Raw genomic sequence first — 20,615 nt, 5'->3', positions numbered from 1 at the left:
CCTCTCTGAGCCTGGGCAAGATACCCCACTCCTACACCCGTCTCTCTTTCTCTCTCTCTCCTCTCACCCCCCTCTGTACCTCTCTGGTCCCTGGTCCCTGCAGGGTACCTGACCTCATCTCTCATTTCTTTTGCCTCCCTTAGGAGAAATGTGTAAGCTTCCAGGCGGGTGGGGAGGGAGGGACTGACTCCCCAGCCTCCACAGGCACCGGTAGAGGTCTCTCTTCCTCTCCTCCTCGCTCTGTCTCTTCCTTCCCTTCTTCTTCCTCTCCCCACCTCTCTCTCTCTTCTCTCTCCTTTCCCCTTATACCTCTTGCAAAGTGTTTCTGGCAGAGGGCGGTGGGATGGAGAGAAACTTTTTTCCTTTGGGGGACCAGATTTCTCCTCTCTCTCTGGCTCCTGGTGGCTTAAGTTCTTCTGGTTTGGCGATTCCAAGGCCCAGAGCTGTTGTGGAGCACAGAGAGCCAGTCCTCCTCACACTCCACCCTCCTGACCAGTTGGGTCTAGTGCTGGGGAGGGTTGTCAGCTATCCCAGTCCCCTGGGAGGGGCAGCCTACCAAAACCCTGGGATGGGGGTGGGGGCGGGCTTCCTGGAGAGGGAGGGAGTGGGTTCTGTCTCTGCACAGCTGCAGTCAGGGTTTCTTCCGGGCTGATGTGGGAGAGGACCAGGGAGGGGTGGTGGAGGTCATAGACTTGCTCTGGGGACTTCCACAGGCCCCGTAATTTCTTGCAGGGAGCCCCATGGTGGTGGATGAGGGTGGCCTGCTAGTAGTAGGCAGGAGGAATGGACAGCAATGAGATGGCCCTTCGGGGTTCCTCTTTGCCTTGAAATTAAGGTGGTCTGTGGAGGATCCCCTGCCAGGGAGGTGGGTGGGGTCCCTCTGAGCTGCTCCCCTCCCCTTTCCTTCCCACCTTGCCCATCTCAGAGGCTGGGCACCATCCCTCCCTTGCTCTCCTGAGTCAGCCCTGCACTGGCCACTCTTCTTGCAGGCTTGGAACTACGGCACTGGATCTCCTCTCCGGGCTGGGCTGGGGGAGGGAAGAGGTGTTTGGGAGCTGGGTGCTGAGGAGGGGTCCTGGCTGCCCAAGGCCCCTGGCAGACCCTTCCTCGTCTTTCCCCCCACCTTGAAATGACCTCTAACTGTGCCTTTCTCCACTGGTACCCTCTGACTGGCTCAGGCCCTCTTCACGCACACACACCCCAGGCCTGGGTTCTATGAGATCAAGGAAAGATCTGGGGAAACAGGAAGAAAGGGTGGGGCCAGGTAGTCTGGTCAGAGGGTACAGATAAACTGACAGGAATGCCGGGGCTTAGAACCCAGGCTTAACTTTGGCTAAAGGGGCTGTGTTACTACTGGCTGTCTTGTGCCCTGGTGCCAAACCGCCCCAGTGTTGTGAAGGGAGAACTGCAGGTTGCACATATCCCCAACCAGCCTCACTGATGAGCTAGGCTGGAAGTAGGCACTAGACTTGGCTCCTACCCGGGTGTCCCTCACAACTGAGGCTGCCCACCATGCTGGTGCCAAGTCCTCCCAGCCCTCCCTGTGCCCCTGGGGCTAGCTGCTTTGGTGACGGGCCAAGCAGGAGCAGAGAATTCACAATAGACCCACATATAACACCCTACAGCCCTGGCCTGCCTGTGGGTTCTGTCATGAAGTGAGGGGGAGGTACCAGCCCTCCTGAGGGAAGGGGCTGGCCCACAGTACTCAGGGACAAGGAGGGAGTTGGCCACACTGACCTGCCGGATCAGTAGAGTAGGCTAGGAACAGGTGGTGCTGGGCTGTGAGGGGCAAGGGTGGGCAGGCCAGCGGTGCCAACGAGATGCAGTCGAGGTTTTCCTCTTTTCAGGGAATGGGGGGGTGGGGCGGGGCCCCCCACCTTTCTGACACCAGCGCTGCCTTGGTCCCTCCTCCCGAGCCGGGGATGGTCACAGGTAAATCGGGGTCCGGGGCAGGGGAGGTGGGGGGTTGGCTGGGGTGGGCTGGGGCTTTATCCTAGCACCTGGTTCCCTCCCTTGCCCCCTCCGAGCTGGACCTGGGACTGCCCCTGGAAGGGACTCTCAGTCGGGCCTGGGCCTTGGAGTGAATTCTCTGCTCACCCCCTCTCTCCTCGCCAGCACTAACCTTTTCTTCCCAGGTGGTCTCCAGAACGCCTCCCTTGGAGCCAGGACTTTGTGGATACACACACCCCTCCTTGTCTCTCTTCCCTCTGCACAGCTCCCTCACCCCAAATGTCCCGGGAGTCCTGTTCTCCATGTCCCCACTCCACCCTTGTGCACCAGTCAGTGTGTGCTTCTGAACCTGAGCCACCAGAGACCCTGCCGGCTGGGGCAGCACTGGACTCCTCCCTAGCCTAACCCAGGAGCTGCTTCCTCCGTCCTCTCCTCAGCTACCTACTTGGCGGGTGCCAGCTGAGTGGAACCCAGACAGCATCAGGGACCTGAGGAGAAGGATAGACAGCCCTAAGATTTCCTGCCAGAGTGGGTGTGGAAACATCACTCTACCTTGCAGCTTTTGGAGGAGGAAGAAAGTGAAGTTTTTGTTTTTATTTTAAAGAACAAAGAAAGTCTACCCCTGCACGGCTGGTGAAGGATGGGATCCCAGCCCCTAGTTTTTCCGTGGAGGCAGAGAGGAGAGGCCAGGGTACTGAACCTTGAGGCTAGGTGGCATTGCAGCAGAGGACCCACTCCCCAGCCCCTCTCGCCCAACCTGGGAGAACTCTGGACAAATCCTTCCTCCCCAGCCTGTAGGGTCTCTAGCAGCCAAGAAAGGGAAGAGGGCGCTACCTTCCCACACTAACCCTGCTCTTGATGGTCTCCAGGGTTCACATCTCCAGGGAGAGGGGCAGCTGGGCAGGGCGGGAGTTCCGGCCCACAAACCCCCTTCCCATCACCAGCCCGACCAAGCAACCATGACTGCAGCAGCAGGAGGGGACAGCATGGTTTCCTCCCCCACCATGTGACCAACTTGCCTCTCTCTCCCCTCTCTCCTTGCCTCTGCTCCTCCCCACCTCCTCCCTGCCTACCTACCTACCCGGCCCAGTCTTCGTGTGCCCAGGGACACTGCAGAAGGTGCTGGAGCCCACCTCCACACATGAATCGGAGCACCAGTCTGGCGCATGGTGCAAGGACCCACTGCAGGCAGGTGACCGTATCTACGTTATGCCCTGGATCCCCTACCGCACGGACACACTGACCGAGTATGCTTCCTGGGAGGACTATGTGGCTGCACGCCACACCACCACGTACAGACTGCCCAACCGTGTAGATGGCACTGGCTTTGTGGTATATGATGGTGCCGTCTTCTATAACAAGGAACGTACTCGCAACATTGTCAAATATGACCTGCGGACCCGCATCAAGAGCGGAGAAACAGTCATAAACACAGCCAACTACCACGACACCTCACCTTATCGCTGGGGAGGCAAAACCGACATTGACCTGGCAGTGGATGAGAACGGGCTGTGGGTCATCTATGCCACCGAGGGGAACAACGGGCGTCTGGTGGTGAGCCAGCTCAACCCCTACACACTGCGTTTCGAGGGCACCTGGGAAACAGGCTATGACAAGCGCTCAGCCTCCAATGCCTTCATGGTGTGTGGTGTCCTCTATGTGCTGCGCTCTGTTTATGTGGATGACGACAGTGAGGCAGCAGGCAACCGCGTGGACTATGCCTTTAACACCAATGCAAACCGAGAGGAGCCCGTCAGTCTCGCCTTCCCCAACCCCTACCAGTTTGTATCTTCTGTTGACTACAATCCCCGGGACAACCAGCTGTATGTGTGGAACAACTATTTCGTGGTGCGCTACAGCCTGGAGTTTGGACCCCCAGATCCCAGTGCTGGTGAGGATGGGTTTTGAGGGGTGCTGGCCTGTTTGCACATAATACACCGGTACTCTGGGGGATTAGGAGGTAAAGAAAATCACAGTGTGTGGCAAACATCCACCCTTCCACACCTCAGTGTGCCTTCTGTCTTCAAGGCTTGGGGTTCACTGTGCTGATTCCTAGATGAAGTTCATACACTAAGTGACTGAGGCATTGTTTACTTCAGAATGGAACCCCCCAGGGTTCTGGCTCTAACCAGGATCTAGGATCTGTGCTGCCTGGGCACATCAGTGTAAGATTGTTGGATATGTAGACTCAAAAGCAAACAATTACTTGTTCTCATTTTGCCTCCAGCTTCCCGTCAGCTAACCAGAGCCACCCCAGAGCTGCAGAGAGCCTTATGATACCCCTGAGGGAAGGTGTAGGTAGGCAGGCACCAGACCATGGTCAGCTGCGTCATAGATGAGAGGTGATTGCATCCAGCAGCTTTGACACACGTCTCCAGTACCAGCTCTGGGAGAGCCTCACAGAGCACATAGTATATTTTTACTCTCTTCTGAGTGTATATATATCCATATATATACAGGGGACTTCTGAGCACAAAAAGACCAGGGGGCCCAGAGTACTTCAATGGGTAAGGTAGATGTCAAGGTGCCAAGGGACCCTGTGTTTGGGCACATTGGTGTGCCTTAAGTATGGGTGTGACCATACCCTGTGTCCCCTCTTCCTTCCAGGCCCAGCCACTTCCCCACCTCTCAGTACCACCACCACAGCTCGGCCTACGCCCCTCACCAGCACAGCCTCACCTGCAGCCACCACTCCACTCCGCCGGGCGCCCCTCACCACGCACCCAGTAGGTGCCATCAACCAGCTGGGACCTGACCTGCCTCCAGCCACAGCCCCAGCACCCAGTACCCGGCGGCCTCCAGCCCCCAATCTGCATGTGTCCCCTGAGCTCTTCTGTGAACCCCGAGAGGTCCGGCGGGTCCAGTGGCCAGCTACCCAGCAGGGTATGCTGGTAGAGAGACCTTGCCCCAAGGGAACTCGAGGTGAGTGCTGCAGCACAGCTGAGCTGGAGGAGCTAGGGGACGGACAGCTGGGCTCTGCAGCCCTGTACCTGGGGGACTGCAGGTGTTCAGCCCCTGGCCTCAGAGTAAGCATAGCCAGTTTCAAGACAGATATGGGACAGATAAACAACTCAGGTTCTAGGGGTTCCAGACAAGGTTGGGAGAGGCTTAGTGAAGAAAGCCTTCCAGAGCGGGTCTTGCAGGGGTCAGGGGGGAGGATAACTCTGGGAGGCCTAGGGTGGCCTTGTACCTTTCCCCAAGTGTCCCTCTCCTGCTCGCCCTCTGCTCTTTCCTCCCTCTGTCCTTGGTCTCTTCATCTCCTTCTCTCTGGCTTGTTTGTCTATCTCAACAGGAATTGCCTCGTTCCAGTGCCTCCCAGCTCTGGGGCTCTGGAATCCTCGGGGCCCTGACCTCAGCAACTGCACTTCCCCCTGGGTCAACCAAGTCGCCCAGAAGGTACCAGTAACTGCTGCCCCTTGCAGGCAGGCCAGCCAGAACCCAGGGTAGCAGGAGCGATGGGAAAAGTTGGGGAGACACATAGGGCTAAAAGCCAGGGCAAGGGTTCTCTGTAAACCTTGTGTGGGAAAGGCTGACGGAGAAGATGGCCTCTGCAGGCGGGGCATGTGAAGAGGGAATGTACAGCTGTGTAGGCCAGTTCCCCTCAGACCTGAGGTCACCCTCCTCCCCACCTCATGCAGATCAAGAGTGGAGAGAATGCAGCCAACATTGCTAGTGAGCTGGCCCGCCACACGCGGGGCTCCATCTATGCTGGGGACGTGTCCTCATCGGTGAAGCTGATGGAGCAACTGCTAGATATCCTGGATGCCCAGCTCCAGGCCCTACGGCCCATTGAACGAGAGTCAGCTGGCAAGAACTACAATAAGGTGGGCCTGTATGAAGGGTCTGGCCTGTGCTGCCACCCCACAATGACCAGTGAGGGATGTGGTACCCCAGGTAGGGTTCCTAAAGAAGGTCACTGGAAGAGTGATCAGTGTCTAAGCACAAGAGCTAGGGAGCGCATTGTCTTCAGTCTCCCCCTGTCACTCCCTCCATTTCTCTCTGTAGATGCACAAGCGAGAGAGAACCTGCAAGGACTATATCAAGGTGAGCCCAGGAAGGCCCAGCTCTTGGGAATGAGGGGCCTTGGCTTCCTGGGGACTTTGGGAATGGAAGGGAGAGGAGGAGACATCAAGACTGTCCCAAGGAACTGGAGGATGTGGGAGACTCATTCTGTTGTCCCTGCTACCCACAGGCTGTGGTGGAGACAGTGGACAACCTGCTTCGGCCAGAGGCACTTGAGTCATGGAAAGACATGAATGCCACCGAACAGGTCCATACGGCCACCATGCTCCTAGATGTCTTAGAGGAGGGTGCCTTCCTGCTGGCCGACAATGTCAGAGAACCTGCTCGCTTCTTGGCTGCCAAGCAGAATGTGGGTGAGTACTGCAGCTACTCCAGGATCAGTCTCAATCTTGGGGGTTGTTGGTTCCCCAGTTCCTGGGTCTGTGGTTTTCCTGCAGGCCTTGTGTTTTAGCATGAACCCTGTCTGGGGATAGACACTGATAGCATGTCACCCCTGCCCACACAGTCCTGGAGGTCACTGTCCTGAGCACAGAGGGTCAAGTGCAGGAGTTGGTGTTCCCCCAGGAGTATGCCAGTGAGAGCTCCATTCAGCTGTCCGCCAACACCATCAAGCAGAACAGCCGCAATGGTCAGTGTCCGCAGGCCTTTGTCTGTGCATGCATGTTGCCCACTTTGTACCTAGATCTTGGCTCTATGTGAAACCCATAGTCATGGGTTTTAATCATGGTTTATCTGTCACTAGTGTGGCTATTATTCCAATGCTCTGCAGAGGCCTGGGTTCTGGCTCCATTTGAGATGGAGGCACAGAGAGGCTAGGCATCTGCCCAAGGGCATGCAAAAAGTAATAGTGGGGCTGGAGAGATGGCTCAGAGGTTAAGAGCACTGACTGCTCTTCCAGAGCCCCTGAGTTCAAATCCCAGCAACCACATGACAACCATCTGTAATGGGATCTGATCCCCTCTTTTGGTGCATCTGAAGACAGCTGTAGTGTACTTATATAAATAAATCTTTAAAAATTAAAAAGAAAAGAAAGTAAAAGTAGGTCAGAGAGCCAGCCACTGTGCTGTCATTTAAACCGCCCACCAAGGGATAATGGCCTTGTGGAAATGGCTCCTGAACTGCTTGACATGTGATAGCCCAGTTTCATTGTATCATGGGAGCCATGGAACCCAGACAGAGTGCTGTGGCTAAGGATGGCCGCCATATCTCCCTGTGCCCATCTTCCTCAGGTGTGGTGAAGGTTGTCTTCATTCTCTACAACAACCTGGGCCTCTTCTTGTCCACGGAGAATGCCACAGTGAAGCTGGCAGGTGAGGCAGGGACCGGTGGCCCTGGAGGTGCCTCCCTGGTGGTTAACTCACAGGTCATCGCAGCATCCATCAATAAGGAGTCCAGCCGTGTCTTCCTCATGGACCCTGTCATCTTTACTGTGGCCCACTTGGAGGTGAGCCCAGGTGTACCCCTGAAACTCCCTGAAGTCCCAGCATCCTCTGTTCCTAGACTACATATCCCCCACCATGCATTCACCCACCTGAGAGTAAGTTTCAGCTCCCTTACTTCAGCTTGGACCATAGAGCTGGTGGTCACCTCGGTGTCCCCAAATGCTTCTTTCCCTGAAGCTGGTGTGAGGGTAAGAACAGAACTCTCAATTTCAACCCTCTGTCCACCCCTATATAACAGGCCAAGAACCACTTCAATGCAAACTGCTCCTTCTGGAACTACTCAGAGCGCTCCATGCTGGGCTACTGGTCAACCCAGGGCTGCCGACTGGTGGAGTCCAATAAGACCCATACCACATGTGCCTGCAGCCACCTCACCAACTTCGCAGTGCTCATGGCTCACCGAGAGATCGTAAGCTGGCCAGTGTGGTGCTGTTCCGGGCAGGCCTGCTTGCTGCTGGCCTGGCTTTGCATGGCATCCTAGAGAGCACACAGCATGGGCGATGCCTACAAGGCCAGCTCATGGGCATGGGGGGCCACCAGTCTTACCTGGGGCATGAGGCCTTGCATCTGGCTCCCTCTGGCCTGAGGCACTCAGGAAAAGCAAGTTGGTATCACAAGCCTTCCAGAGCATGAGGAAGTGAGCCCGCACTGCCTGCACAGGGGTGGGGGCCAGCTTGGTGGCCGATTGGGCAGCACTGGAGGGCCTTGAGGCCCACAGCCTTACCTGGGTCCTTGTCTTCAGCTGGCACCAGGCCAAGCCCTGAGTGCACCCCCTTCTCCTGTCCCCCAGTACCAAGGCCGTATTAATGAGCTGTTGCTGTCAGTCATCACCTGGGTTGGCATTGTCATCTCCCTGGTCTGTCTGGCTATCTGCATCTCCACCTTCTGCTTCCTGCGGGGCCTGCAGACCGACCGCAACACCATCCACAAGAACCTGTGCATCAACCTCTTCCTTGCAGAGCTGCTCTTCCTGGTTGGAATAGACAAAACTCAGTATGAGGTGAGGCAAACTTGGAGCCAAGACTAAGCAGTGGACAGGGCTGCAGCTCGTGAAGCAGCCGCTTACTGAGTGCCCTTGCAGGTCGCCTGCCCTATCTTTGCGGGCCTGCTGCACTACTTCTTCCTGGCCGCCTTCTCCTGGCTGTGCCTAGAGGGCGTGCACCTCTACCTCCTGCTGGTCGAGGTGTTCGAGAGCGAATATTCACGCACCAAGTACTATTACCTGGGCGGCTACTGCTTCCCAGCCCTGGTGGTAGGCATCGCAGCCGCCATTGACTACCGAAGCTACGGCACTGAGAAGGCGTGAGTCACCCCATTATCCCTGTGCTCTCTGTCTTCTTGGTTCTTACGAGGCTGGCTTTCTTTGGGCCAGGGCGGGTGGCCAGGCTCTCAGGCATCTCTCCACTCTGGCTGTGTTTCTTTGTAGCTGCTGGCTGAGGGTGGATAACTATTTCATCTGGAGCTTCATTGGGCCCGTCTCCTTTGTTATTGTGGTGAGTGGCACTTCAAGTACTGGGGCTCTTGTCATTCAAGCTGGTCTGGACCCTAAGCCCTGGCCGGGCCCCTTGCCAGCCTTACAGGACCCTTAGTATAAAAACTGGCAGAACCACGCAGATGAGCCAGGGGATGGCTCAGTGATGAACACTTGCCCATGATGCAAAAGGCCCTTGGTTCTGTCTTTCATCGCACACACAGCCTGAAGCGCAGCTAAAACACCAGGATCACTTAGTCCGTAGTCCCTGGCTCTACGGCCAGTGACCTGCAGTTCTAGTCCAAGCCCGTTTCATGCCAAGCCATGACCCTTGGCCTCACAACATCAAGTAACGACAGACAGTGCGCATCTTGGGCCCTGTAGGCACTGAGAAGGGGTTGGACCACAGTCTGAGCCCCCTTTCCTGTGCTCCTACCCAGGTGAACCTGGTGTTCCTCATGGTGACCCTGCACAAGATGATCCGAAGCTCATCCGTGCTCAAGCCTGACTCCAGCCGCCTTGACAACATCAAGTGAGCCGCTAACCCTAGTGAACCTCAGAGTGTCCTGAGACACTTTTATTGCTGGTTGTCTAGTGGGGTTTTCAGTGAGAGGGTATTTGTACCTGGGATGGCCCTATTTAACAGAGCCAGAGGTGCAGAGGTCCATCCAGCCTGTGCTTTCGGGCCCGAGACTGTAGTCAGTGTGAGTCTTGTCTGAGGACACCTGGAAAATAGGCCACACGGGGAGTTTTAGTGGGCTGGAAATCTAACCGAAATGATGAAGTTGGCGGGGAACAACAGGCCTTCCCAAGACCTCCTCAACCTTAGGCTAGGTCTTTTAGACGGCACTGGAAGCCTTGGGGCTGGGCCGTCTTCCTTGGTGAGTACTGTGACAGCTTGTCCTCTGGCTACTAGGTCCTGGGCGCTGGGTGCCATTGCACTGCTCTTCCTGCTGGGCCTCACCTGGGCTTTCGGCCTCCTCTTCATCAACAAGGAGTCAGTAGTAATGGCTTACCTCTTCACAACCTTCAACGCCTTCCAGGGGGTCTTCATCTTTGTCTTTCACTGCGCCTTACAGAAAAAGGTGAGGGTGGTAGAGTTCTCCTCAGGGACATTCTGGATTATTAGGGGAGGGAGGCCAGGATGAGGCTTAGGTACTCCCTGGGACCTTTAGTGTGTCTCCTGGTCACCTCCCTAATGTGGACCATTTGAGTCTTAATAGAGGCAGAGTGGGAATATTCAGTCAGAAGTAAAGACAGTTCTAGAAGAATGGCGACAGAACAGATTCACTATAGATGTTCTTATGGCCCTATTAGTCGTGAGGCCCACCCAGCCTTTCGTGACAGACAACTGGAAGCCACTACAAGATTCCTACCTTAACAGTGGGAGTGTTTCTCCCTCTTCTGGCTTCGAGGGCACTGCACAAATGGTTTACATGTGTGACACAGAAAACATCCATACTCACGACACATGAGAGCCGGTGCTGCTGGCTCATCACCCTCGTCCCAGCACTCGAGAAGCAGAGCTCGACAGATCTGTGAAATCAAGGCCAGCTTGGCCCACAGAGCCAGTTCTAGGACAACCAGGACTACATAGAGAAACCTGTCTCGAAAAACAGCAAGACCACACACAAGAGGGAGAATTTTAAAAAGTCAAGGGCTGGAAAGAAGGCTCAGTGGTGAACCTGGACTGCTCCTCTAGAGGCTCTGCTCTTCCTGAGCTCCATCTCACCCGGGCTGAGGGTGTAGCTGAGTTGGCAAAATGTTTGTCTAGCTTACCTGAAGCCTGAGTTCCATCTCTAGTGTCCCATGAACTGATCATAGTGGTGCATGCCTAGAGTCCTGGCACTGGGGGGGGCAGGGCAGGAGGACCAGGAGCATATGTGTGTTCCCTAGGTCTGACATATGTCTAGTACATGTTCCTGGAAGATGTGTTAAGTTGGACAATGAAGGGATAAATAGGAAAGTTGATGGTGGAGAAAAGATTATGGACCAACGTTTCAATGACCTGCCAACCACTAATATATCAGTCTTTGGTCCTCCGAAGTAACCCTTTCTGAGGGTGACACTGCCGTGACTGTCACCTCTTACACAGGTGCACAAGGAGTACAGCAAGTGCCTGCGTCACTCCTACTGCTGCATTCGCTCCCCACCTGGGGGGGCTCACGGCTCCCTTAAGACCTCAGCCATGCGAAGTAACACCCGCTACTACACAGGGACCCAGGTACCCGGGCAGGGAAGGCATATCCACCAGGTCTCTCTGGGGCCGAGAGGCAGGAGTGCTCTGCCAGAGTCTCAGAAAGATCCTGGAGGGCAGAGTGGTCCTGGAGACCCCCTCACGTTTGGGCTGTGTCCCCAGAGCCGAATCCGGAGGATGTGGAATGACACCGTGAGGAAGCAGACAGAGTCGTCCTTTATGGCAGGGGACATCAACAGCACCCCCACCCTGAACCGAGGTGAGGTTCCCTGGCTCTGTGTCCTCTCAGAAGCTCCCTGCCCCAGGTCTCTGGGCTGCCTTGTAACCTTTTACCCCTCCCTTGGGCAGGTACCATGGGGAACCACCTACTGACCAACCCTGTGCTACAGCCCCGTGGGGGCACTAGCCCATACAATACACTCATTGCAGAGTCTGTGGGCTTCAATCCCTCCTCGCCCCCAGTCTTCAACTCCCCAGGTGAGGACACATAGATGCCTGGGTGCCAGGGAAGAGGAGCAGAGCCCCAGGCTGGGAGGCCCCAGGCTGGGAGGCCCCAGGCTGGGAGGTCCTAGGCCTCTGCTGAGCTCATTCTTGTCTTCTCTTCCTTTGTGGGCTGGCGTCTACAGGAAGCTACAGGGAACCTAGTAAGTACCACTGTCTCCTGGAAGCATTTCCAAAGGGGGTTGGGAAGGAGGCTAGAGCTTTCTGGAGCCTCTCATGGACTCTACATTTGGGGTGCCTCTACCCACAGGCTCTGACATGGTTGCCAGGTGGGACCCTCAGTAGAGAATGAAAGTGAGGGAGGGTTCAAGCCTAGGGAGTGAACCTGGATACACAGGGCTCCATTTGCTGAAGTTCTGAAACTTAAGGAAAAACTCAAGATCCTGGGGAATTGGTCCTAATGTACACCCTCTTCAGCCCATTGCGAGTTGAGGAAGAGGAAAAGCGAGAGCAGAGGCCCTAGGCAGACCCCTTGGCCTCTTCCTTATTGCTCCCTCTGCCCTGCAGAGCACCCCTTGGGCGGCCGGGAAGCCTGTGGCATGGACACACTGCCCCTTAATGGCAACTTCAACAACAGCTACTCCTTGCGAAGTGGTGATTTCCCTCCGGGGGATGGGGGTCCTGAGCCACCCCGAGGCCGAAACCTAGCGGATGCTGCGGCCTTTGAGAAGATGATCATCTCAGAGCTGGTGCACAACAACCTTCGGGGGGCCAGTGGGGGCGCCAAAGGTCCTCCACCAGAGCCTCCTGTGCCACCCGTGCCAGGAGTCAGTGAGGACGAGGCTGGTGGGCCTGGGGGTGCTGACCGGGCTGAGATTGAACTTCTCTACAAGGCCCTGGAGGAGCCACTGCTGCTGCCCCGGGCCCAGTCGGTGCTGTACCAGAGTGATCTGGATGAGTCGGAGAGCTGTACGGCAGAGGATGGGGCCACCAGCCGGCCCCTCTCCTCCCCTCCCGGCCGGGACTCCCTCTATGCCAGCGGGGCCAACCTGCGGGACTCGCCCTCCTACCCGGACAGCAGCCCCGAAGGGCCTAATGAGGCCCTGCCCCCTCCCCCACCTGCTCCCCCTGGGCCCCCAGAAATCTACTACACCTCTCGCCCGCCGGCCCTGGTGGCTCGGAATCCCCTACAGGGCTACTACCAGGTGCGGCGGCCCAGCCATGAGGGCTACCTGGCAGCCCCCAGCCTTGAGGGGCCAGGGCCCGATGGGGATGGGCAAATGCAGTTGGTCACTAGTCTCTGAGGGGCCTCATGGACCAGAGGCCTGGCCAGGGAGGGAATCCAGGAGGGGCTCTGGTGGGAGCAGAGACTGATGGAGGCAGTGGCTGGTGGGCCACTCTCTCCAGGTGCCCCTCTGCCTGTGGGCCCCACAGTCCCCTTGGGGACTATGACCTGGGCCCCAGGTGCCAGGGTTAGTAGACAGGGTTTCCACCAGCCACAAGCCCCAGCCTCTTTAGGGGAGTGCATTGAGGAGAAGCCCCCAGGGCCCTAGGAGTGAGGGAGAAGCTGGTAGGTGTGACCAACGTCCAAAGCTCCCTCCCTTTGGAGGGAGAAAGCAAGGGATAAGGCTTCCCTAGGTGTACAGGGGTGGCCACTTTTGAGGTGGCCGAAGCCTTGCAGGATACACCCTATCTGCTGCTCACTCTTCTTCGTCCACCAGAAAGGAGCAGTGGGACAGATGGACAGGGTCCTTCCATGCTACAGTTCCTTGCTTCTTGGAGACTGGGCCTTACATCCTGAGAGAGCCCAGGCCCAGGGGATGGATGGGGTTGTGAGGGCTGGTGGTTAATGGTGGAACTTTCTCTGAAGCTCCTTTCTCCCTTGCTATTGGTCCCTATCTCCCGAGCAAGCCTACCCTAAACCCCCAGAGTGCACCCAATGACCCCCTCCCTTGGGGTGACTCCTGATGAAGCACAACTCCCCGCAGGGCCCCAACCCACTGCAGTGGCCATATTTGGGCAGTTCCCAGTCCTGTGGGCTGGGCTATCTGGGGAGCAGATGTGGGGTCTGGGGCTCCCTGAGGAGTGGGTCCTGGGTTTGGATCTTTCCCTAGGGGGTCCTCTTACCCTTCTCTTCCTCCCCTATTGCTGTAAATATTTCAACAAAATGGAAAAGGAAAAAAAAAAGACAAAAAAAAGTAAGAAAATCTCATCACTTGAAGCCACCGGGCACCTGCAGCCCAGGCCAGCCCGGACTTTCTCCCTCCGGAACAGAGCAGCGGCAGCCCTGGCAGCCAGGACTTCCTGTGTGTACATCCCAGCCGGGGTGGGCAGCCATCAGAGCAGCTTTTTACACTCCAGAGACAAAACAAATCTAGAAGCAACAGCGAAACAAAGAACCTGTCCTTCCCAGCACCGGTCCTTTCACCTCTGCTCTGTCCTCTCTGCATCAGTCAGCCCTCCTGGGGCGTGTACCTCACTGCCTGCCCCAGGGCCAGAGGCCTGTCTCCCCTGCCCACTGGCCAGGAGACATCTTCACACCCAAAGATGTTTTTGCCAAGATGGCTGCACTACCCCCTTTGAGTTCCTGCTTCTTGTATATCACTTCGGGACTCATGACAGGCAGGAGGAGGCTGGTGTCCCATCCTGAAAAGGGCAAGGGAACGAGGAGGTCAGAGAGTGGGTCCTGGGGCTGAGGGTGGGATGGCAGTAGTGATGTCATTTCAGGGGTGGGGGACAAAGGTGAGAGATCGCTTTTCTTAACCCGCCCCTACCCCCAAGCCCTCAGGCAGGTGTAGGGTGTCTGCTAAGCACCTCCAACCCAGCCTGCCCTCCCCCCAGTTTTTTGGGGGTAGAATTATCCTGTTGCCATCTTCCAGAGGTGACAGTGCACCTCTGCTGACTTCATCCTGTCTCTTCCCTGCCTCCTTCCTCACAAGTGCCATGAGTTTTCAAGCATCCTCGGGTCTCAGCTTGCTGCTGCCATGAGCTTCTTTGGGTTATGGGGGAAGGGACTCTAGGAAGGAGCTGAGGAGGTGGTGGGTGGGTGGCTGGAAGGACCCTTTTTGCTGCTAGAAAGCCCTCTCCCTTCTAAGGAGCTGGGACTGGTTTGTCCCCAATCAATGAGGGGGAAAGGGGCCAGACCAAAGATAATGGTTTGCCCCATGGAGGGGAACAGTGTGAAAGGCAGGGTTTATTCCATCTCAGTTTTCCTGGTAATGTTTAGCCTACCTTGCCAGAAGAATAAGAGTGAAGTCTAAATAGGGAAGAGGACACAGGATGGGGACAGTCTGGCCAGGCGGGTGTGAAGAGTGTGTGGACTGGCTCAGCCCTGCCTAACTTCACTGGGTCTGGACCTTGGAGTGGCTGTCTGGAGTGGCTGTCCTAGGAGCCAGAGGAGTTGACTCAGCCCAGGCTGAGGCCATCAGACACTAATAAAGTGGAAGGTGTTGGGGGAAGAGCTCCTCGGGGATTGGCAGACACAGGAGTCCTGTGCCCTCTCCCTATACAGACCCTCTCCAAAGGTGGGCTATGGAGGGTAGCATGTAGTGTGGTAGGGCCTGTGGCTCCTGCTCTGGCTGGAATTACTAGCACAGGGAGTCACTCACTCCCAGGCCTCAGAGCTACATGGCAGGTCCCCAAGTGCGGCTGGATCCACTACAATCCAGCGTAAAGCCACCCAGAGAGCCCAGGTGTCCCCTACTTTAACCAGACCTGGTGCCTTGACGCCCCCACCCCAGCGGGGACGGTACAGAGAAGGGTCTTGGTCTCCTCCTCCCTTCCTCGGGCTCCTGAATTCATTTGCTCCTAAACCTTGCTCATTCTTTTTCTCCAGGTTTTTCTTTTGGGTTTTCCTAGCTATCCGACTTCTTTCTTTGTGTCCTTGTTTGCCGTCTCAGTGTTCCTCTCTCATTCTCAATTTCTTAGTCCATTTGGGCCTCCTCCCTGCCCCCACACCCTACTCCCTCCCCTCCTTGGTCTCCTTTTCGATATGCCAAACCAATTTTGGGTCGAGTGCATTTAACGAGAATAAAACAAAAGGCTCATAAGAACGTTTCAGAAAAAAACAAAAAGTTTTAAAAAAATGTTGAGTCAAAAAGTCAAACAATAAAGAAATTAAGATTTCTTGAAATGAGAAAGAGTGGTGTGATTCAATTGGTGGACAAAAAAATGCATGCTATATTTCCCTCATCTCGGGAAGTCAAGCATTCCGAAGGTGGATGAACATGGTATTATGGCCTGTAACTGGCATGTGGGAACCTGAGGCAAGATTATCAGTCAAAGTCAGCCTGGGTTACACAGTGAAACCCTGTCTCAACAAAATTCAGGGGATGGGAAGATAGTTCTGTGGTAAAGAACCCTTGTTCTTGGGTTGGGGATTTAGCTCAGTGGTAGAGCGCTTGCCTAGCAAGCGCAAGGCCCTGGGTTCGGTCCCCAGCTCTGAAAGAAAACAAAACAAAACAAAACCCTTGCTCTTGCACAAGTCCCAACTTCTGTTCCCCTATGGTGGTTTACAACCACCTGTGACTCCAATTCTAAGGAATCCGAACCTTCTGACCTCCACAGGCATACATGTGGTTCATATAACATCTAAAACAATCTTAGAACCCTCAGCAGATACCAGAACTGATGTATGCTTGTATGTGGAGTGCTTTTATACTCCTGGCCTGGCTGTTTCTTGGGTAGTTTCCTCTGATCTGCAGCCATAATGCAAGGTGCACAGCTACAGTTATAAATCCACTTTACAGATGGAGATGCATACCTAGATAGACACACACACCTAGGTCTCTGGCCTGTCTACTGGGTCACATGCCCTTCTTGGCCTAGACACATAGCTACAGCCAAGCATGGAAGTGTGACACAGATTCCGGCCACTTGTCTAGAATCTAATGTGGAATGAGGACAGTCATGACTACACTTGGTTGTCAACTTGACTACATCTGGAATAATCTAAAATCCAAGTTACGTTGATGGGATCATCTGAAGTAAGAAGACCTATATCTGAGCCATATCCTCTGGTGGCAGCCTATATAAAAGATATGGGGAAAAGCTTTTGCTTTCTGCCTGCCTGTCCTCACTATTACTGGTAAGTTCAGCCCTGCCCTGGTATTAGAGCTACTTCTTCAGGACTCCAGTGTATTCTGAAGTCCATTTGAGACAGCCAGCCTTGCAGACTGAACAACTATTGGATTCTTGTCCACTAGGAAACAGCCATTGTTGAACTAGCCAGACCACGGCCTGCAAACCAATTAACTACACACACACACACACACACACACACACACACACAAATATATGTATATATTATATGTATATGTTATATGTATATATTCATCCCCATGTACATAATAATATTCATATTCATTCTATTAGTTCTGCTTCTCTAGAGAACCCTAATACATATTTTGGTACCAGGAGTGGTTCTAGAGCAATAGAAGTATAAGGATGAATTTTTTAAGTATCTAGAATATGCTTTCCAATTTCCTGACACCTAGTTACTGAAGCCTCTCCTAGAAACTTAAAGAACAGTAAAAATCCATGGTATGAACCATTTTACAAACTTGGAGAAACAAATGCATTTGATTATACTGGTTCACTATTGTAAGAAGCAATGCATTTATGACTATATAACATTTTTGACAATTTGTGGCAAAATAACGATGCTAGTTGGTCATCCCTAGCATCTTGGTAAATTGACAGGAAAACATGATAAAATTAACTAGCTTCTAGCATCAGAGAATACGGTGGTGAAGGACAACAATGAACTCATCAATAAAACTGAAGGCATAAACAGCCGAAATGTCTCAGTGTCAAAGCAGGAGGGGGTGAGGATCCTTAGATGTGGTAAGGTGAAACCTTGTGTCAAAGAAGCAGGCTGGAAGGGAAGGAGAGATGGCACAGTGGGGACTAGCACTCATTACCCTTGCACGGGGTCAGTTTTTAGCACCCAACAGCTCACAGCTGTTGGGGCTCCATTTCCGGAGGATTCAGCGCCCTCATCCTTCCTCTCTAGGCACCAGACACACAAAGTAATATATAGACATATATACAGGTAAAATACCCATCACACGTTCTCTCTCTCTCTCTCTCTCTCTCTCTCTCTCTCTCTCACACACACACACACACACACGTTCTCTCTCTCTCTCTCTCTCTCTCTCTCTCTCTCTCTCACACACACACACACACACACACACACACACACGACTGTTGTGATGGCTCAGTGGACAACAGCACTTGCCTGATAGCCTGAATTGGATCCTCGAGAATCAATTTCTACAATTTGTCCTCTGTCCAGGGGCTGGAAAGATGGGTTGGGATATAAGAATACTTGCTGCTGCTCTTGCAAAGGACCCTGGTTCAGTTCTCAGCACTCACAAGACAGCTCACAGTCACCTGAAACTCCCATTTGCGAGAGATCTGATACGATCTTCTGGCCTTTGTATACCAAGCCTGCTACATTCATACATATACAATAATGTTTTAAAAGTAACTAATAAATGCAATAAATATGAGAAAACTAAGGCACAGAAAGGATGTAAGTAGCCTATTGGACTATCAAGCTGTAGATCCAGAGTAGACAAGTAAGAAAGACCATATTGATAAAGTGGTCTGAGGAACCTTCTGAGAACAATTGAGTTGATTTCTAATTGTGGGTATGAGGCAGCAATGATTACCAGAGAAAACATACTCTATGCACAGGGAACAGTAAGCAGGTAATCAGACTGGTGTATTGAAAGAGAAGAAATAAAGTTGGCAAGGTTTTGAGTAGTAACAGGAGACCAGAAGATGAGGCCACTGAGGTTAGACAGGGCCACCTTAAAGTGCATCTTGACCCACAGTAAAGATCTTAGGTTTCACTCTAGGCGGGATAGGCCTTTGAAGGTTTTTTTTAAATTAAAGATTTATTTATTTATTATATATGAGTACACTGCAGGTGTCTTCAGACACACCAGAAGAGGGCATCAGATCTCATTACAGATGGTTGTGAGCCACCATGTGGTTGCTGGGATTTGAACTCAGAACCTCTGGAAGAGCAGTCAGTGCTCTTAACCACTGAGCCATCTCTCCAGCCCGAAGGTTTTTTTTTTTTTTTTTTTTTGGTTCTTTTTTTCGGAGCTGGGGACCGAACCCAGGGCCTTGCGCTTCCTAGGCAAGCGCTCTACGACTGAGCTAAATCCCCAACCCCCAGCCCGAAGGTTTTAAGCGGAATAAAAACATGATCTAGTTTATGACAGAAGATCATTCAGTTAGCTGTACCAAGAATGAAATGGGCAGACTTGCTTTATAAGCACCAGACTATTGTGGCTGAGAAGCTCTGTTGGGGTCTGAGAGGAGGGGCGAAGGGACAGAGTAGTCCATGCAAAAGGAGAGGAACTTGGCTTATGTCTAGGACATACACGGCAACTTCATCATTAAACTGATCTTATTTTCTGAGACAATGCATTACTATATAGTCCAAACTGGCCTCAAAATTGTGCACAACCCTATCTTTCCTCCCAAGTGCTCAGACCTAACTACTTCATTTCAGTATTGGAGCTAACCCCACCTTTTCCCTGAGATAGGGTTTCTCTGTGTATCCCTGGCTGCCCTGGAACTTGCTCTGTAGATGAGGCTGGCTTCAAACTCAGAGATCTGCCTGCATGTGCCTCCTCCTGAGTGTTGCAAATAGAGGTGAGCACCATCACCCATGAACAAACCAACTGACTGGCTGATAGGCAGGCGGGCTTTTAAGTATGTAGTTGTTTTAGTTAACTTTTCTGTTGCCGGGAAACACAAAAAAGGCAATTATGAAAGAAAGTTTAATTTTGGCTTAGAGTTCATGATGGTGGAAACAACAGCATGGTGGCAAGAACAGCCGAGAACTGACATCTTGAGTCACAAGCAGGAGTCAGAAAACACAAAGGGAATTCTGCTAGACTTCTGAGACCTCAGAAAGCCTGTGACACACCTCCAAAAAGACCATACATCCTACTTCTTTTTTTTGTTTTGTTTTGTTTTTTTTTTTGTTTTCGGAGCTGGGGACCGAACCCAGGGCCTTGTGCTTGCTAGGCAAGCGCTCTACCACTGAGCTAAATCCCCAACCCTCTTTTTTTTTTTTTTTTAAATCGTCATTTATTTATTTTATTTAATTTTTAAGGCAGAGTCTCACTATATAGAGCAGGTTGCTTTTGTGTGTGTGTGTGTGTGTGTGTGTGTGTGTGTGTGTGTGTGTGTGTGTGTGTTCTTTTTTTTTTTTTTCCCGAGCTGGGGACCGAACCCAGGGCCTTGCGCTTGCTACGCAAGTGCTCTACTACTGAGCTAAATCCCCAACCCCTACATCTTACTTCTTAAACAGTTCTACCATCTGGGGAGCAGGCATTCAAACATACAAGCCTATCGGAGCCATTCTCATTTGAACCACCATACTTGGGAACAGTTAGGATTGAAGTACATGAACCCATAGTTTCTTTTTCCTTTTTTGTTCTTTGAGTGGCGCGGGACTGTGTAGAGCTGGTTGTCCTGGAACTCACTGTGTCAGGGTTCCTCAAACTCCCAGAGATCCTTCTGCCTCTTGAATGCTGAGATTAAAGGAGCATGCCACTACACCCTGCTATTTTTCTAAAGATTCGTTTATTGTTTTATTTGTATGTACTATTGAGTGTTTTGCTTGGCTATATGTATGCACAATACATGGCTGCCTAGTGTATTCAATGGTCAGAGGAGGGTTTTGGATCCCCTGGAACTGAAGCTATGGACCATTGTGAGCTGCTATGCCAAGTGTAGGCTGAGAGGTGAACTTGGTTCCTCTGCAAGAGCTGTATGTGAGGCGGGTTTTTGTTGTTGTTTTGTTTTGTTTGTTTTGGGTTTTGTTTTATTGGGTTTTTGTTGTTTTGTTTTTGTTGTTGTTCTTCAGACAGGGTTTCTCTATGTAATCTGGCTGTCCTAGAACTCAATCTGTAGACCAGGCTGGTCTCAAACTCACAGAGATCTGCCTGCCTACCTCTGTCTCCTGAGTCCTGGAGTTAAAAGTGTGTGTGTGCCCCCACCATAGGTGCATTATGTGTTCTTAATTGCTAAATAATTGAAAACTCATTAAATAATAAGAAAAACA

The 20,615-nt window shown here is 53.0% G+C and overlaps 1 protein-coding gene and 2 long non-coding RNA genes across 12 annotated transcripts in view; 1 reads left to right on the top strand and 2 right to left on the bottom strand.

Annotated features, from left to right (window-relative positions):
- Positions 1-15,656, top strand: part of Adgrl1 (adhesion G protein-coupled receptor L1) — a 41,591-nt gene extending 25,935 nt beyond the window's left edge. For 3 of the 9 annotated variants that reach the window (XM_039097967.2, XM_039097966.2, XM_039097971.2), the window contains 19 exons: positions 3,041-3,841; positions 4,558-4,872; positions 5,243-5,346; positions 5,589-5,774; positions 5,956-5,994; positions 6,143-6,326; positions 6,479-6,601; positions 7,203-7,417; positions 7,654-7,824; positions 8,206-8,415; positions 8,497-8,717; positions 8,842-8,908; positions 9,327-9,418; positions 9,803-9,971; positions 10,982-11,110; positions 11,246-11,342; positions 11,432-11,560; positions 11,710-11,727; positions 12,092-15,656. In XM_039097967.2, the coding sequence (XP_038953895.1) occupies positions 3,041-3,841; positions 4,558-4,872; positions 5,243-5,346; positions 5,589-5,774; positions 5,956-5,994; positions 6,143-6,326; positions 6,479-6,601; positions 7,203-7,417; positions 7,654-7,824; positions 8,206-8,415; positions 8,497-8,717; positions 8,842-8,908; positions 9,327-9,418; positions 9,803-9,971; positions 10,982-11,110; positions 11,246-11,342; positions 11,432-11,560; positions 11,710-11,727; positions 12,092-12,828 (4,007 nt within the window). In that variant the 3' untranslated portion in view covers positions 12,829-15,656. Of the gene's footprint in view, positions 1-1,847; positions 1,933-2,135; positions 3,842-4,557; positions 4,873-5,242; positions 5,347-5,588; positions 5,775-5,955; positions 5,995-6,142; positions 6,327-6,478; positions 6,602-7,202; positions 7,418-7,653; positions 7,825-8,205; positions 8,416-8,496; positions 8,718-8,841; positions 8,909-9,326; positions 9,419-9,802; positions 9,972-10,981; positions 11,343-11,431; positions 11,561-11,709; positions 11,728-12,091 lie in introns of those variants that run through there. The other 6 variants (XM_039097969.2, XM_039097968.2, XM_039097965.2 and 3 more) reach the window with 4 other exon arrangements.
- LOC134483330 (uncharacterized) lies at positions 147-2,142 on the bottom strand. Its single transcript, XR_010060182.1, has 2 exons — positions 912-2,142; positions 147-443 (listed from the first exon to the last, which is right to left on the bottom strand). It is a non-coding gene; the product is annotated as an uncharacterized LOC134483330 (long non-coding RNA).
- Positions 3,653-9,848, bottom strand: LOC120098560 (uncharacterized). 2 transcript variants are annotated; one of them, XR_005496884.2, is made up of 3 exons: positions 9,711-9,848; positions 9,511-9,611; positions 3,653-8,385 (listed from the first exon to the last, which is right to left on the bottom strand). It is a non-coding gene; the product is annotated as an uncharacterized LOC120098560 (long non-coding RNA). The 2 variants fall into 2 exon arrangements; XR_010060181.1 differs by having other exon boundaries at positions 9,511-9,804.
- Positions 15,657-20,615: the final 4,959 nt, after the last annotated feature.

This window comes from Rattus norvegicus, chromosome 19 (assembly GCF_036323735.1).
Source record: "Rattus norvegicus strain BN/NHsdMcwi chromosome 19, GRCr8, whole genome shotgun sequence".
Lineage (NCBI taxonomy): Eukaryota > Metazoa > Chordata > Mammalia > Rodentia > Muridae > Rattus > Rattus norvegicus.
Note: the sequence above shows the minus strand (reverse complement) of the source record. Positions and strands in the feature narration are given on the sequence as shown.